The 12,785-nt window shown below is 43.3% G+C and overlaps 1 protein-coding gene across 50 annotated transcripts in view; it reads right to left on the reverse strand.

Moving 5' to 3' along the window:
• The window catches only part of SCRIB (scribble planar cell polarity protein), a 115,527-nt gene that overhangs the window by 63,358 nt on the left and 39,384 nt on the right, over positions 1 to 12,785 (reverse strand). For all 50 annotated transcript variants that reach the window (XM_030010915.2, XM_041122890.1, XM_041122883.1 and 47 more), the window contains 3 exons: positions 3,243 to 3,332; positions 2,586 to 2,663; positions 180 to 494 (listed from right to left, as the gene is read on the reverse strand). In XM_030010915.2, the coding sequence (XP_029866775.1) occupies positions 180 to 494; positions 2,586 to 2,663; positions 3,243 to 3,332 (483 nt within the window). The remainder of the gene's footprint in view (positions 1 to 179; positions 495 to 2,585; positions 2,664 to 3,242; positions 3,333 to 12,785) is intronic.

Below are 12,785 nucleotides of genomic sequence, written 5' to 3' on the forward strand. Positions count from 1 at the left end.
CTTCTCTCCTTCCCTGACTTAAGAGTAGATTCTGGCTCTCAGAGCCCGCCTGGCCCACCAGCCCAGGGCCATGCTGCCCTGCTGTGTGCCTATGGGTGAGGAAGACCCTGCGCTGCTCCCACAAGTAGTGCCGAGACTCAGGAATCAAGCACCTTCCTTCCCAGGGAATCATTACTGACCGTGTCACCAGCCCGGTAGGGTGTGGAGCCTTTGCCACCAGCAATGCTGAAGCCCAGGCCCTTCTCATTGCGCATGAGGCAGGTGGAATATCTCTCTGTGGGAGGTGCCCCCTCGGGTCGCTCTGGGAAGCGTAGACCACCTCGCCTCTCACGAGGGCTGTAGTCATCCTCAGGGCGCAGCGGTGTGACGGTGATGGCGTTCTCCGGCTCCACCATCCGCTCCCGCAGAACTGTCATGGAGACGGAGCTTCCTGATCCACGCAGAGCTTCCACCGCCACGTGATGCTCAGCACAGTGCAGGGACACACCGTTCACCTGGGGACAGACAGAGCCAGGCACAACCCTTACCTCCGTGGGGAGTTCTTCCAACAGCTGCACAGACAACTCCAGCCTTAGCAACTGCTGCCCAGCAGAAGCACAGCTCATCCCTTGCAGAGCTGGGTCGACACCTTGTTCCCGCAGGGGTACCCAGACCTCACCTGCTGCCCGCAAGGGAGTTTCTCTGCACTCGCACAGCAGCACAGGAGGCTCCCACAACACGTGCCGCCTGTCTGAGACCAGGGCAGCCCTTGCCAAGAACAGTAAAGGCCCTTTCAGAGGAACTCTCCCCGCACAGGGAGCTCCAGCCTCCATATCACCTGTATCATCCCTGCAGGCAACAAACTCCCAGACAGATAACCACTCACACAGAACTATCTCCCCCAATAAATCTCAGTACAACTCAGGTGGACACAACCTCTTGTTCACCTTTAAGAAGGACATCTACCTCCTCGTACCCTGAAACACCCATTTCCTTCCCCTCCATTCAAAACTAGTAAAGTACTTGCAGGTTCTGCAGCTCTCAGGGAAGCAACCTGATTCCTGACGCTCTTGCTTCCCTGATTTCAGAAAAAAAAAGTCCTACCACATCACAAGACTGAGGAAATGCAAAGCAGGGGCCCGTGAAGCTGAAGAATCTTCTTTTCATAGCAGCTACCTCACTTCATATTAACACACACTTACAGGAAAGATTGTCTGGCACTCAGCCTGAAAACTAGATGTTCAAACCTATTTCCTCCAGTTCATGGCATTTAGGCTTTCTTCCCATCATAGCATTCGTTACTGAGCAACGCTCTGTATCCCTAGTCTAGGCGTAAAGAGGTATTCCTTACAGTTCATAGCCAATGAGAACAGAACCCAAGTCTGATGTGCCTCAGCCATGTAACAGTCTTTTAGAAAGAATATGACAAATCTCCGAGTTATATTGTGAGGGTACATCCACTTTTGCAGGAGGCATAGATGAATGGGAATCATGGGAAGTCAATCAGAAGTGAAAAAAAATAGTCTATTCCCAAAGCTGTAACTGAAGAGGGATCTACTCTAAATTAAATGGTAGGGTGCCATGAATTTAACTGTTGGGAAAGGGAATAATCATTCATCTCAAAATCTTCAGGATCTCACTCCCTTTTGGAAGTCATTCTGCAGCAAAATGCAGTATGATGCACGCAGCACAAGTATGCTTGGTGGCACTTAAGGCCCTAAAACATACAAGAGATCAGGCTAGATGAAGTGCTTATTTCTTTTTGGACTTGAACTTCATGGAATTATCAAGACAAACGTATGATAACTGCAGAAGTGAACATGGTAACTTCTGCAATTCCAGAATCAAGCTTTTCTCATGAAGCAATATAAAAACTTCTAATTACAGAACCACATAGCACTTTGACTTCTACCATGGTCATTGCCATGTAGGTGGTGGGAAAGACTGGAACATCTACTCAGGCAAATGCCCAGGCCTCTACTGCTAATATGTAGGCTGCAGTGAGTAGGAGTGCATGAGATACCTAGAGATACCACACCAGATGGCAAAAACACAGGCCAGTGCCCCAAATACAGAGCACTTATTCCTCTGATCTCTGTCCAGCACTATAGTGACATCTATTCCCTCCCTAATGCATCAATCCTTCCTCAAGCGCATCTCAATCCTGTATGATTAATAATGCTTTTAAATCATTTGAAGACAGGCAAGTATGGCATATGGCTGGCTCCCTGGTTAAGAAGTTATCCTACAAGGTCTGCTTTTGCCCCACACAGGAAAGCAGCTGTGTAGAGGCCGGCTGGTCAGCCTGTTGGGGATGTGGGCACACACTGCTGAGTACTTCTTCCCACCTGGTTTACACAACACTTCAGAGTTGGGGGAGAGTGAATGCAGGAGCAATTTCTGTCCTTATAAAGCAGCAGAAAATTAGCAGTAATGTTAATTAAACAACTAACTCTTTGAGTCAGGGGAATTTTGCTTTGCTCTTGCACAGCTCCTGATGCTTAATTTGGCAAACAAACTAGCACAATGCAAATCAATACCAAACCATACTTCTCCCTCCACTCTCATTAGAAGCATTTACTTCTTCACAGTATTTAGGTTCTTACCTCCAGAAGCTTGTCCCCAACACGAACCCCTGCACGAGCTGCAGGACCCTCTTCTGACACGCGGGAAATAAAGATGCCCTGGAAACAAAACTACTTGTTAGAAGAGGTGGAGCCCATTCCTCAACCCCCTAAAGTATGGAGAGACCACTCCACCCTGTTCAACTTAAGGGAAAGGGGAAATCCCTCGCCAGGCCCGTACCCTGGATGTGGGGACAGGACAGCCACATCACCCCATTCAGGAGTTGGTAGAAAGGGGAATGAAATACCATTGCAGGTGACAAGAGGGAACACTTTAATCATTTTCCAGTGGGACAAGAACGTGACAGCTGATGCCACCACAGGTGTGGAAGACAATCTCATACTCTTTGCCTTGCAAGTCCTGTACATCAGGACACAGATGGGAAAGGAACAGCCGTTCTCATTGCTGCTCTCTGCGGTCAGTAGCAGGAAGGTACAACAAGTGCTCCAGAGGCAAGAGCCTGCTCAGCCCCCGCCAGCCTCCTGCTTCGGGGTGGGCCGAGGGCTGCTCCTACCTTGCTCTGAAAGCCAAGCCCAGCCCAGCCACAAAGCCGATACATATGGACATCCAACCTCCACCTACGGAGAACTAGTCCCTGAAAGTGGGTGCTTCAATAATTATACAGTCCAGGGTCTTACCTCGTCATCACCCTTATAGGGGGTGGAGCCCTTGCCCCCTGCGATGCTGATGCCCAGCCCCCCCGTCTGCCGCACGATAGTCAGTGTCAACTGGAAGTAGAATGGACACAGGTTACAGGTCAGTGCAGACCGGGAGAATGCCCAAAGCATCTTGAAGAGAAAGCGACAACAACTTAAAGAATAAGCACAAGAGTATAAACTTCATCTGCATGCATCTGCTCACGTATTTGTGTAAGCTGTGGTATCCGTGCCTCAAAGGCACCAAAGTCACAATATATTTAAACAAACAAATAATTTTTCACAGTTGAGTCCTGAACCATATCTCAAGACCAAGAGTCAGTTTGCCTGTAATGAGCACATCGGAACGAGATGTCCACCACAAAGGAAACTGAACAGCAGTGGGATGGAACTGGACAAAGAAGCAGGGGTAGTGTTCACATCACAGCCCAGCTCTACCACATGGCTCCCTTTGGGGTGTAATTCCGTACAACTAGTGGGAGATTAAGAGTCACCCCAACATAGCGTGCACTAACAAGAATGGCACCTCTTCCAGAATACTCTGGACAGGTACTTGACTTTGCTCTATTGATGGAAATCAATGCGTGATTCCAGAAAAGCCATCTGCTTTGTCCAGCTGGCTCCTTCCTCTTCTCCCCTCTGCACAGGCAGGCTCAGGACTGTAGTTGTGCAATCCAGAAGCCTCATCTCTCCTTCCTATCTCCCACCTCTACATATGAAATTATGCCCACTTCCAATAGCAAAACTTGATCAAACTTGAACTGAAACTGCTTATATTCAGGACACCAGCATAAACTGTTCACGTTGCCCCAGTCATGAGAAGGAAGACAGGGAGCATGTGGTAGGATATAGGGAAAGGAATGGGATAGATAGGACTCTCTCGGGGATCTGTCAGGGCCAAGGACCAAGGAGCTGGAGAGGTAAGTGACAGAAATGTACATAGACTCCTGGAGAGAACCAAATTTGCTGTCCTCCAGATATCACTTATCTGGAAACAAAGTCCCGAACAGAGAGCGGCTGCTGCAGAGGTGTCTAGCTTCAACATCAGGTCCGCTTGGCCTAGGTCGGGCCACAGTGTGGGCAGCAGGAGAAGCAGGAGACTCGCTTTCCTTAACCCCTCCCTTCCCTTTCTACAATAACAGAAGCAACAGCCTATGGGGGTTCACATTCTGCTAAGTTTAAAACAAAACCAAAAAAACACCACAGGAAATGCAGAACTAAAATGAGGTTCCTTGCCATTTCCTTTGGTGCCCAGACAACAGCATAGCAAAAGCTGCTGGCATCTTCACAAGGAAATCCCTGATTCTAGACAGACCATAGGTACATCGTCTCTGGTGCAAGACCTAGAGACTGAGTAAAATCCAAGTATTGAAAGACAAGGATTATTCAGGTGAGACAGAGAAATGTGGTATTGATGAGATAGGATTGCATGTCATTGATAGCACACTTTAAAACCAGTTATAGATTAGACTAATGCTTGTTGCATGAAGAAGTCTGTTAGGATCTAACTACAAATACCACTTTTTTTTCTTCCAGCTTCACTGGATTTTAGTAATGCTCTAAAGACTTATATCTATATTCAACACAAAAACTTCTAAAGGCAATGGAAACTAGGTCTCCAGACAAGGACTAGAGAGTATTCTAGTAACAGGATCCAGGTATTTCCAAGTAAGATAGCTGATGGTTTTGCTCAGTGTCTGAATCAACAGGGCCGGATTGCTATTTTTGACAATGAACGAGGAATGTACAACGTCACTGGTTACAGAAAGTCACTTTCAGTTGCACAGTAAGTTCATTGTGTAAACTAACTGAAAGATAAACAACGAAACCCATGTATTTCACAAATTCATAGAAACCAGACTGAAAATATGGGGAAATCTGCCAGAAAAGTCAACTGGACTGAGGGTTAAGAACCTTATGTCTATCAACATACACTGAAAAACCAAAACACCAAGGAGGAACCAGACCTAATTAAACTTAAAGACACTGCTGGAACAACAGCAAATGGGCTTGAATGGGACAGAAATACATTTAGGCTTGAAAGAAGATTTCAAACTCCCAAAGCATATTAGTTGTCCCATAAAAACAGTGTGGTAAGAAAGTTTGTGTGAAGTCTGTGAAAAGAATAATTGACATGAATATGAACCTGAGAAAGAAGGAACTGGATCCAGTAGCCTATAATGGCCTTTCAGTTTCATATTCAATATTTCACATTACAGCTCCGACACTGCTTTTCACACTAAACCAGTAAGTTATTTCTTCCCAAAAGGATACTTGTCCTAAGGCTGCTTCAGACCTGCCTTAACTTCCATGATGTCTAGACTGATACTCTGGAAGCACAGCAAACAGCTGCCCTAACAGCAGCGACAGCACAGCTTCCACACCTGCAATCGCTCTTGCCAGTGACTTTCCTGGGTATTTTCCTCTTCTTGCATTTTTTTCACCTAGAAGCAGGGATCCACCCACTGCCCAGCAATAGCTCATCTCAGACCTAACAACTGATCTGTGATATTCCCCACCTAGAAACATGCTGCTCAACTGATTCTGGCTCCTTCCTTTGCAGAAAGGGCAAACCTTCATCAAGTGGGCAACATATCCAGAGTTTCTTCCTAATTCCTCCCAGACAGACAAGCATCCATGCCCTCCATAGAAAAGTGCTACTGGGGAGGGAGAAAAGTGGGGAAAATTGAAAAAGCTGCCACTTCAGCCTAAACTTGTCATCTCCCTGAACTCCAACTGGAGACTAGGGGGAAACCCATTTATCATCGATGGCACCAAAGCACAAGCCAAGGAAGCAGTTATACCTCCCTCCCCTCTCCTCTATCCCCCTCAGTCCCATTTGTGTTTCTGCCTCTAAGTCTCCAGGGAACACTCTCAAACAAGGACTGATTCCATCTCAACCTATTTTTTCATACATTTTTAATATAGCTACCTTTGAACAGATTCACTTGATCCTGTGAGATTTTCTGACTTGTGGTGAGTAAACGTATACCATTTTGGAGAAACAAGAAATGTTGCACACGTGGACAGGCTTACTTTTCAGTTGCAGCCAGGGATATCTGGCTGAGTATTGCCCAACTGACTGGAAACAGTATTCAATGCTGTGCCTTCCAATGGCTAGCTGAGGATTTTTGCAACCTGCTCTTGGTAGGGGCACAGCAGACACAGAGGTAGCAAACTAGACATTCATAGGATTCAACTGCCAAAGCATGGAGCTGTTGTACTTCAGAACCTGCTGAAAGACCAAGTTGTTCCGCCAGACATACTCAGGGGAGTGGGGGTTTAAGGGCTTTATTTCCAGAAGGCAGCAATTTCCTGCATGCACAGGCATCTTTTTATAACTTGTTATACATCTGAAGGCAAATAGTGTCTAATCCCTGCATTTACATCACTTGAAACTTCAAATGAGACTGGTTTGTCAACAATGTCACAGAAAACGCAAATATGCGATAAATACTTCTGATTTGTATTTGGACAGAAGCATGATGATGTACATGCATCACATGAAGGTGATGAATCACACTTCACTCCAATTGCAGCTGAAGAATCCATTTAGTATCATCAATAAGGAATAACCATTTTAAAAGTCAAAAGGACTGGATAACTTATACCCAAGAGTTCTAACAACTGGCTGAGATCTCTGATATGCTTACAGAGCATTTATAAAATTCTGGAATCTTGATACCCTGAAATACTATTTACATTGTCCTGTTAGACTAACGTTACCCATGATGATGCCTGTAACTATCAGCTCCTCTTCCCAGCACCAATTCCAGAAAAGTAACTGAAGAACATGCATGCCTCTTACCAGGCACACAGAAATAGCACTCATGCCAAACAGCTGAATTTTATGAAAATTAGGTCTCTCAAAAAACAAACACATCTCTCTCTCATTCTTTGACAAGACTCCAAACTTGGCTGATAAAGTAATAGTAAAGATTCAATAAGCAGACTTTCGTAAAACATGAAACTTGTTATCACAAGACATTCTTACTGACATCATATGATGCTGGTTTTAGGTCTATATTATAAAACCTAAGAACTAGCAGAGGTCAAATACTACTTATCGGTGAAGAACCAGGAAGTAGGGTTCTGCCGAGACCTGCATCAGGCCTGATCTTATTCCAAATCACTGACAGTAAAAACGTTAACAGTTCCCTATAAGGGGAGGCTAGGAGCCTTCAAATACAGGAGGGGCAGGGATAGACATCTTTTTATCTTTTCATGCCATTAATATCTTTACAGGAAATGATTATTCCATGTTTGTAACAACAAACAAATTGGGGATACCCAATGAAATTCCAACAGCAGGCTTAAAAAAGTGCTTTTTAATATAAAGCACAAGTAAATTACATAATTTATTACCACTGAATACTGTGGAACTAAAACAAATAAAAGGCATTGGAGAGATCAGACAATTTCATAGACAGCAGCTCCACTGTGTCTAGTACAACAGTATGAACGGTCCAGAAATCCTGACCTACAGATTGCAAGGACCTGGGAAAATACCAGTGAAAGCACCACCATGTCTCACTAAGGTCTGTGCTTCCTAATCCCCAAAGAAAGCCCCTTACACCCACCATTAGAGACATCTTTACACATTCAACTCTGTCTCCTTTTTCCAGGAACACCTTAACAAAAGAGAGGTTAAAAGAGCACATAAATGTGAGAGACATAGGAGTTCAGGAGTCAGAGGCACTGACTCACCAGGAAAGATTAGAAGAGCTAAATCTGTCTGGCTTCAGTAAGCAATAACTCACGAGGACAAGGGGATAGGCTGAAAATATCAGTGACCAAATGGAAGGTGGGAGATTACTGCATGAGCTGTTGAGAACTAAATTAAAAACAAATGATGGAAAAAGGAACATGACAGCAAGATCCTGCCCTGGCAGAGGAGCAGCCTGCTGGGTATGAGCTGAAGATTTTCTGGCTCTGATGTTATTTCTTCCTCCATTCAGATGGTTTTTTAGTTACCAGGGGAATGGATACTTGCAAGGCAGAGATGGTAGGGTACATATCAAGAGTCAAGAACTTTACAGCCTTCTTACTAAACATCTCTCCACCCAGTTTAGTACTAACCAGAGAGAGTGCCAAATAAGAGAAGTTTGCAAGCCCCAGTGATTGACAGCAGCATTAAAAGCAGACAGGACAGGTGACTTGCTATGCTAAATGCTGGTGTACTCCTTCCCCAAAGAGATTCCAAGACAGTGAACAGCATTTCATTAAGTGAAGATGAAGAAAGGATGCACAGGATGCATTTTTTAAAATATTAAATATGATGACTTTTGAACCATACATAAAAAACTAGGTTCATACAGATATGATTAGTCTTGATATGAATATATATAGATATGAATACTAGCTATCCTATACCTATGAATCATATATCATGAGATATATATGATAATTTGTATCTATATATGAGTGTCTATATAGAGATACGATTTCATCTTGATATAAGAAAAAAAATGTTTACAGTGAGAACAATCATTCACTGGAACAAACTCCCCAGGGACATGGTAGAGTCCCCATCAGTGGAGGTTTTCAAGATGCAATCAGTCAGGGTGCTAGATAATTTCATCTGGGCTCCCTTTCCCACAAAAAGTTGGATCTTTTGAGGTCCCTTCCAACCTGGGCTGTTTTATGATTCAATGATTAGTTCTTTCATTAATGAATTCCAGAAATAGGGATTTAAGAAGGTATTACTTCCTCCTCATCATGATGCGTGCCCAGCTTTGCCACAGGCATGGAAACACCAACAGCAAAAGAGGGGATCCTGAAAGGAACTGGGCTGGCTAAACTATGGAATGCAACAGGACAGAGTCTCCCTGGAAATGAAAACATTCAAATTCTTAGATGAAGAGAAACAAAATGAGAATTGGACAAAGCTACTGAGCCTTGAACCATTCCCAGAACTGGAAACAGGGCAAAAACCTAGACATGGAAGTCCTGTGGATTCAGCTGCAATGAGTGCACTGAAACATGGTATGTTTCTTCCTCTCTTCAGCAGTAAAGAGTTTTTATCCTATTGTTTCTTTTTGTGTGGTAAAATCACTGGTATAGTCATTCATTCTGCAGCATTCTGACTACAAAATTTCACTAAGAAACTCTTCTCAGCCCAATAATTTCTTACTGTTCTAAAGGTCCATTTTAGCCCATCATGTAATATACTATTAAAAGACTGAAAGGACTCTCTTCTAAAATCTGTTTCAACTTTATGCTGCTAAGGGCAGACAGCACAGTAGGAGAGCATTTGTCCAACGTGACAGTGAGATAAATGGAAAATCCTTGCACTAATCCCGGCATCACTCATTTTAAAACATACAAGCAGAGACATCTTTAAGTACACCAACAGTCTGGAGGACAAACTCACTGAGGACCTTGATGTTGAACGGAGGGACAAAAGCTAGGTAGATAAAGAGAACTCCCATACATGAACAGAAACTACCACATTTGAAGTGGAAGAAAAACTGTGGAATTCAGTGAACTAAAGTCTGAATAAATTCTGTCATGTTACCCACAGTCAACAAACCTGCATTCAAGTAGAACAGGTGAATGAAAAGGCAGCAAGAAAGACAAGGAATGGAAATCTATCTTACAAAGAGAACACTATAAGAATTTGGTTTCTTCAATCTAGCAAAATGAAGGCTAGAAGGAGTTGTTACTGATGTCCATAAAAATATACCAAGAACAAGCAAAGGGTCAGGGAGCAGGAAAGAGATTTTTCAAGATAAAATATAACAAAAACAATTAACAAATGCAAGTTCAGATTGAAAGTAAGTTTTCTAATCATTCAAGAAGTAGAAATCTGGGGAAGTTTTTGGTTTCTCCCAGTAGGAGGAACCTGAGTGTGTGCGGACACATGTTGAGTAACAGGAGGAAACAACCTATATTTAATAAAAAGTTTGACTGACTTAGGAAATACAGTATAGTATCTGGTTGCTAGTGGTGGCAGGAGACTTGACGTCATGATTTCTTCCAAATAATCTATGTTATCTTCGTTGTAAATTTAGGTTCTTGCTCCTGAATTGAGCACAGTGCTTATTTGGCTAAAGCGTTATCTTTCAGAAATGGAAACCTATCCCAATCTTGCCTCATTTCAGTGCCTGGATCCAAGCTGGTGACTGTCTTCCATCACAAAGTCTCGAAACTATTCCAGGAGTTACCTTTCTCCTCTATTGACACAGCCAGAAAATACTACTGAGCTTGCAAATAGGGACCAGTTTTTAGAGGCATGCAAATGCTTAAGCCCCATTAATTTCTACAGGGGTTATTTTAATGCCTAAATTTTTTGTATAATCCTTGTCCTAAGCAGCAAGACCCATATCTGTTACATACACTGCGTTTTCCTATTTCAAAACCAAAAATCAGATTCGCAGTGGAGTGTTTTGTTTAAAACTGGTATCTTCTCTCTCTCTGTTAAAAACACTCCTCTATTGCTTTCTGTTCTTTCTATTTGAGAAAGCAAATCAGATAATTGTGCCATACTCTTAGAGCAGGAAAAGGAAACTCTGCAGATAGTTCTGCATTTGTGTGAGAAATCATTCCACAGTTTGCTACTTGGTCCTTAAGAAAGCTCCAGATCAGATAAAATTTGCAATTGACACAGAGTGATATATGATGATGAAAGCAGCAATCACACAAGTCATCTCTGTCACTTCATAGGTGAATCGTATTCAAACTGTGCCTTAATAGACCTGAATGCGAAGTTGTACATCTACAAGAAAAGATTACAATCCCTAGCTCCAAACTGTTGGAGGGTCACAGCATAAGAAAGAATACCAAGGGCCCTTTGACCCAGTAGGAGAAGGTGATAAAATTTTCCTCTGGCAATAAATTAAAAGCCAAATTCAGGCAGAAAATATGGCATATTTTTCCTTGCTCAATGAGAACTTTAGTCATTTAAAAAATGAGAGAAAGAAGAGCTCTGTATTTTTTCACAACTTCAAGAGGACTCTGCTCTGTCAGAAAGTGTATTCTAGTCAAGCCAGCTGAGCAAATACAAGTGACTTGATCTTTCTTGCATTATACAAGAGAGGTTTATTAATCTTTTCAGGGTTTAAAATTTACAGGTCACATTGCAGGGAAACCAATTTGCTACATAAGAATTCTAAGTCTGACAATATCCCAATAAGTATGCCGTCTCACCCAGTAAACAATAAAAACAGACCAAGGCACAGAGGTTCAAGTGTAAAGGGAGCATTGCAGCAGCACCCCCAAGATGAACAGGACTGCTCGTGACGGCAAGGCACGCCGATGCTATGCACTAAGCGGGCCAACCTTTTCAAAGTTGAACCTCCTTAACACTGGATGCTTCAGGACCAAGCTGTGCTGTCACCATCTGCCTCCACCAAACAATGACTGTGGAGCCAAACATGAAGCCTGCATTCAAACACAAATAGTAATACTTCTGAGCAATTTCTACAGGACAAGACTCCTTTAAGGAGAAGACTTGACTCACTTCTGACTCCAGAGCGACAGGATATGACACCTAAGCAGAAGCACCTGACAGGATCTTTTCCACCCTCCAGCAAGGAAGTCAAGGTGTTTTGAACATCTAACATCAGCCTATCTTTTTCCTAGGGAGGGAAATTAGTGGCATATACTTTCTAGGTAGCCTTGTGCAGCTGGGAGAGAGCATCATGGGAGAAAAAAAAACCTATAAAGCTCCTCAATCAGCACAAGTTTTGCCAGTGCAGAGCCCTTCATGACTCCTATATTTTCAGGTGCTCTGCATAAGATGGGTTAAGCCTGGGCAAACACAGAAAGATGACATCAGCCATTATTGCAAAGAAGCATCAGTCACTTAAACAGATTTTGGGACCCTCTTTCCACTTATCTTCAATCTGCACAGCAGCTTTTTCTGGACTATTTCTTCAAAAATCATCTGAAAACAAACAGACTTCAGGTGCAACCTCATGCCTTCAAATAGCAGCTTGATACGCTTCTTTTATCCTCCAAAAGCCTCCCTACAATCCGGATACAGCCATTTCTGCAGTGCAGATGGAGACTAAAACATTGGGAACAGAGTCAGCAGTGGAACCCAGATATCCACTATCAGATATCATGTGCTTTAACAGAATTATTTCTCTCACTGTAGTAGAGTCCTATTGGCAGTAACAACTAAAGGAGCTCTAGAAGTACCAGCTGCATACATAGCACCTACACCCTGACGCTGGGCTGCTGACAGAAGTTAGGCAGATGTCTCCAGCTCTACTCTGGCAATGTTACTCTGGCTCAGGATTATGGTTTAGGCTTAAAGAACACACAATCAGTATACAATCAGCTCTCTAAGAGCTGTATAAAATTATACAAGGAATGCAACAGCAGTATTATGAACTTAAACTGTGTTGCTCAAGGGGCACCAGGCTCTCCACTCTGCAATGGTCTTGCTCAGTTTCATCAGCCACTGGTTTAGCTATAATAGGCTCTTCTCAGGGACATGAAATCATCCCTGGAAACAGCAGTTAGATGCCATTTCTGGGATCAGTCACTTCCCAAGCTAATTCTCTACTCAGATGCTAA

This window comes from Aquila chrysaetos, chromosome 4 (assembly GCF_900496995.4).
Source record: "Aquila chrysaetos chrysaetos chromosome 4, bAquChr1.4, whole genome shotgun sequence".
NCBI classification, from domain to species: Eukaryota; Metazoa; Chordata; class Aves; order Accipitriformes; family Accipitridae; genus Aquila; species Aquila chrysaetos.